Source organism: Pseudomyrmex gracilis, unplaced genomic scaffold (assembly GCF_002006095.1).
Source record: "Pseudomyrmex gracilis isolate BER0280 unplaced genomic scaffold, ASM200609v1 scaffold_797, whole genome shotgun sequence".
NCBI classification, from domain to species: Eukaryota; Metazoa; Arthropoda; class Insecta; order Hymenoptera; family Formicidae; genus Pseudomyrmex; species Pseudomyrmex gracilis.
In genome coordinates, this window is record NW_018021381.1 from 34,623 (window position 1) to 40,357 (window position 5,735).

General features: G+C 36.3%; 1 protein-coding gene across 4 annotated transcripts in view; it reads right to left on the reverse strand.

The window, feature by feature from the left end:
* Positions 1-1,263: 1,263 nt before the first annotated feature.
* Positions 1,264-5,735, reverse strand: part of LOC109861500 (sodium-coupled monocarboxylate transporter 1-like) — a 10,146-nt gene continuing 5,674 nt past the window's right edge. The window contains exon 5 of one of the 4 annotated variants that reach the window (XM_020441174.1): positions 1,264-1,388. In XM_020441174.1, coding sequence (XP_020296763.1) covers positions 1,289-1,388 — 100 coding nt within the window. In that variant the 3' untranslated portion in view covers positions 1,264-1,288. Of the gene's footprint in view, positions 1,389-4,739; positions 5,096-5,197; positions 5,394-5,735 lie in introns of those variants that run through there. The other 3 variants (XM_020441176.1, XM_020441175.1, XM_020441177.1) reach the window with 3 other exon arrangements.

Below are 5,735 nucleotides of genomic sequence, written 5' to 3' on the forward strand. Positions count from 1 at the left end.
TTTTGGAGAGGGAGGTTTTCGCGCGTTAATGACGAATGAATTAATTCGGAAGATGGAATTTTTTCTATGCTCTCTCGGTTCAATCTGTAACGTAAATTGTAAACTTTAAGCTTTGTTTTGTTGCTGTTGTGTTTTTGTTGCTTTTTATTTTTCTAGTTTTGCGTTGTCGAGGCCGTCGGGACGTGGCGACGTGTATTGTATTAGGAAAGACCGCCTGGCTCACTGTTTTTGACCGTGGTTTTCCCGTGGGATTTAAGGCAAATGCCGAAGCGGGGACTTGAGGTGTCCTTAAGGACATTGGATCCACGGGAACTGCCTCTTTGTCTGAAGAGAATTAAGAAAAAAAGAGAAAGAGACGTTAGAGTTCGACGTTGTGTTCATTTACTCTAGACAAAAGTCTAGAGGAGAACAGGTGAATTCGTCGGGATTCTGAAAACGTCAGGAGCTGGTGTCAATTGGATTCGAGGAGCTTGGATCCTGGAATTGACGGAAACCAGCATGTTAATTGTCGGGACGACAATCCTTGAAGAGGGGGAGCAATGTTACGCCGCGGACACCGCGTGCGTGCCGCGCGTGCCGTGTGAACGGCGCGCGCTCGATGCTTTCGTCGGTCGCTGAGCGACAGGGTTGTTGATGAGAAGACTTGAACGAAGCTGTTACGATGCGTCTCGTCGATTCCCGTTACGTTGTATTTCTGTTAATAAAGTGCAATATTAAGAGATCTCGTTCTTCCTGTGCCTCGGCCGCGCGTTCGCGTCTGATTTGAAGAGCGAGAGTGACAGGTTGTTCGCGCGGGCATAATAATATAAAAGTCAGCCAAATCGGAGGGAGCAATGTCTGGTGTTCCCCTTGTGAGTCGAAAAGTCAAAGGATTTAACGGTTCTTAACGAAACGACTTTTCCGGTGCACCTAAGAAAGCCGTGTTTTTTCAAAATTAAAAACTTGAAAACTAAGGCCCATTGGAACAAACGGCCGAACACGGAACAACTTGTTTGACCTATAGAACCATCAAAAAAATTGGCATCGAATTTCACGATAACCACTTCTGCTCCTCTTGTCAGTTTTACTTCTACCTGCCTACGAGAGATTATACGGCAATTCTGGGATACCCTGTATATATATATATATTGTATTTAAGATATGACATATTTTTGTTTTATATCTTATTTGTATCCATTGTATATTATAAATGTATTCATTCCAAACGTTGCTCGCACTTGCATCTGGGATTTTCACTCTTATGAGCATAATGATGTCGCATTTTCACTATGCACGTAGCCAATCGTGCCTATTTTTTTATATAAGATGAAAGTACAAGAAGTGAGAACATTCGACAAAGATACACAATCGACCTTCTGAAGTCGGCAATCTTCTTAGCAATCATTAACCTAATAGAAGTAAAGTATAGTTTAGGAAGAGAGGAGTATAAAATGAGAGGCAAAAAAATACAAAAGCTGTTTTCACGTCTGCAGACATCAATATGGCGGCGGATAATATGGGACACTAGCTACTTATCATCATGGCAATAACATCGTGGCTTGTCCCTTGTGATATCACGATCGTGGTTTATTTTATATACAATTTCATCGACAATTATGTGTAAAACTTTCAAATTTTTAGACCAAACTACTTGATGCGAGGCAAGCTAGCCTTTTGCTTGGGATATTCTATTGACCATAGTACGATTCGACATCGTTTGATTCGACAAAAAATTATTAGACACAAAATTATTCGACACCAATTTATTCGACACCGTACGATTCGACATCATCAACTTATTCACCACCGAATTATTTGATACACTACATTTTCAGATATCGTGTACTTTTTATAAATAAATATTTTGTTTGCATCACACATTATTGTACACGTGTGGGCGGGGAAGGAACTCCGCCCCTCTCCCTACACCCCGTCGCCGACAAAGTTTAACTTTTTTTTTTAATTAACTTAACCTATGTTATTACTATCAGTAATTGTCACGATGAACATTTTTTGTTACTGTATCCAATAGTACCTTATTGAATAATTTAGCGTTGAATCATACAATGTCAAATAATTTGGTGTCGAATAATTTTATGTCCAATAATTTGCTGTCGAAGCGGTGTCGAATCGTACTGTGGTCAAATGGAACACATCTTTAGACACTATCTTCCTTCTTCTTTTTAGCTTATAACCTCACAGCAAAACGCGCTGTCCATTAGGTCCATGTTAGCAATATAGAAGTATTATACAAGGTGTTCTAAAAATTTTGACCAAGCCGAAGTGTAAAAGTAGATTTTGTTAATCTGAATAGAAAATTTATATATCATTTTGAAAAATTCCCAATAGTTATTGAATAGTTAATTAATACATGTAAGCTAATGAGCGCGCGGGAAGCGATGGTTTAAACTCTGTAGGCGTACGGTCATCAGCTGTGAAGAAAGATGGCTTCCTTCATGCAATGTCCTAGCAACGCAGAGCGGAATAAACAAGCAAGCGTGACGTTTTAGCTTTTTGCAAGCAGCCGATATTCGGCGATACGCAAGCAGCGGAGGGGAGAAAAAAGACTACTTTGGTGGCCGGCACGGTCACCAAATTTTAATGTATTAGATTATTTTTTATGGGAATACATAAAAATTTGGTAGAATATCGGCGTAATGTTACAGAAAATGAAGTACGTGAAGCTATCGTTGCGGCTTTTGGTACCACTACGCCGGAAATGGCGCACCGTGCAACGCGCAACATTGTTCAAAGAGTCAAACTGTATATACGAGAAGGAGGACGGTATTTTGAACAGTTTTTACTTTAAATAATAAGAGTGGATTAAGCCTTCTGGGGAAACCACTTGAAAAAAACGCACCGTGCTATCTACCGCAAGATGGTGAGGAAATGATAACGCTCTCACTTCCTTCAGTTATAAAAAAACAGATATTATAAGTATTGAACGAAAAGATGTTTCCCTTATTTTTTTTGTGTATCAAAATAAAGAAAACGTTTTTTTGTCCGATTACTAATAATATTTTTCTTGTGTGGAACTCCCATGGGCTCTCCGCTTTCACCTATTATAGCAAACATAATTTTACAAGATCTGGAGGCTCTATCTTGATAAAAAAAAAAAAAAAAAAAAATTAGATTTTACATTACCTTTCTATTTCAGATATGTCGACAATGTTCTATTGGCAGCTCCTAGACAGAAAGTAAAGTTGATATTCGACATTCTTTACTCTTACCACCCAAGACTTAAGTTCACATTAGAAATAGAATCAAATAGAACAATCAATTTTCTTGACACTCTTCCATTGTAGTTGTTAACAACAAACTTATGTTAAACTAGTTTCAAAAACCAACATTCTCGGGAAGATATCTCAGCTTTTTCTCACACCATTCTCTCAAACAAAAATTGGAATTGTTTATAATATTGTTGATCGAGCAATCTCACTTTCACATCCAAAATTTTACAGACACAACTTACACAAGGTTATAACCATTTTATCATCTAATGAATATCCGTTAGAGTTTATCTTTAAATTTCTTAAAAAAAGATTACACCATTTGTTTTTGGCAAGGCTTAATGTTAATTTTGAGACCGTATCGGGAAATGTCATGAGAGAGGAAGAAAGATTTTTTACTCTTCCTTTTGTTTCTAAGATTACTGATAATATTATTAGGTCTTTAAAGAAAGAAGAAAATTTCAAATGTTCCTTTAGACCATTAAACACTTTAAAAAGATTTATCAAGTCACACAAAAATGTATTAGAACTTGGCTTAAACAACAACATAGTTTATAAAATTAAATGTTCTTCCTGTGAGGCTTCTTATGTAGGCCAAGCAGGAAGACAATTACGGAGAGATTACAATTACAAGATTAGCAGAGCACCAACGTAATTTTTACCAGAATTACGAACGACAGTCTGTGGTTAGTCAACACCGTAGTGATCTTGGCCATGATTTTCAGTGGGATAAAGTAGAAATTTTTGATAAAGAGCAATTTTATCATAAAAGACTCATCTCAGAAATGTTGAACATAAAAACACAGAAAACGAATGTTAATTTAATGAAGGATACCGAACTTCTTGATAATATTTACACACCTGTTCTTAAGAAGCTTCGTTAGTCATGTGTTCCTTCTCAAGTGCTGTTTTTCTCTCCTCCCTCTCTCTATTTCTTGAGTTTGATTTTGTGCGTTATTTTTGACATCTTTCATACGTGTATTATATGTATTGTAAGACGGTCGGACTCTGTTCCGTGTCTTTGTGTGTGGGTGAGGACTACGATATTACTCTGGTTTTAACAATTTTGAAATGTTATAAGTAAGTGCCAATTGTATTTTTGACGTCATTTTTATATTTATTTATTCATTGACTTTAAAAAATTTTTCATTGACTACATTTTTATACTTTGACTTTTATAGATAATGACTTTTTCTTTTGACTTAAACTTTATCTCAAATGCTGACTAACTTATATCATCACATATTATTTATTCTTTTTGAATATATCACATATTATTTATTCTTTTTGAATTCTCGATAGATCTTTGATACATAGATTGTACCTTGATGTTCGGCATGTATATGTCATCTACTGTTTTGATTCGTGGTTCTTGTCGGCGTGCACTGAGCGGTCTTTGTGTTGACTAGTCGAGCTAGGTGCATACATATGCACTTCTTTTATATTTGTTCATCATTTTTCAACAGATATATTTTACTTGGTTTAATTTTTTGATTTATTTTATATATTATTGTATTAAACAGTGCTGAAGATGATCAACAATAAATGATCGAAACGTCCTGAATACACTACGTTTTTTGACGTCAATCTGAATGTCCACCTCCTATCTGAACCATAGGCTCTGTGGTTTTTTACTTTCTTTTTAATATTTTTCTTATATCACACGCCGTTCGCTGCGAGCGCCGCGTATATCGCCGTGAGAATCAGCTCATCGCGGAAAGCAGTCTTCTTATCCCTCCGCTTCCTGCTTGCATATTGCCGAATATCGGCTGCTTGCTAGAAGCTAAATCACGCCACGCTTGCTTGTTTATTCCGCGCTGCGTTGCTAGGACGTTGCATGAAGGAGTCATCTTTCTTCACAGCTGATAACCGTACGCCTACAGAGTCTGGACCATCGCTTCCCGCGCGCTCATTAGCTTACATGTATTAATTAACTATTCAATAACTACTCGGAATTTTTCAAAATGATATATAAATTTTCTATTCAGATTAACAAAATCTACTTTTACACTTTGGCTTGGTCAAAATTTGTTGAACATCTTGTATATATGTGTCTAGCAGAACAAGCTGCTTTATAGCGTTGTTGTCAAATGTAAATTTTCAAATGTCAATAAGTAAATACCATCTGATTTTCTTTTCCTTCCTGATTAACAGTCCCAAATGTTAAGTTATTATTTTAAAATTCTACAAGTTCAAAAGTATTTACTTTTTTTAAACATTGTTCACTCACAATTTTCAAAAAAAGTTTATTATACTTAGTATTTGTAACAAGAAAGCAGAAACTCAAAATAAAGTAACAAATAATTAACACAAAAAATTAGTTAATATTACAGTGAATGGCGTTTAACAGAACTTAGCGCTTAGCAAGCGTTTTGCACTTACAAGGGGTGCCTACACCCTGGGGGTCACCGATTTTTATGAAACTTTGCAGAAATGTAGTTTGGATATAAGAGCAAAAAATGCTAAACGGAGACGACGCAACTCTCAAGCGTTTTCAAGAAATCGCGATGAGAAGTTTAGCACGCT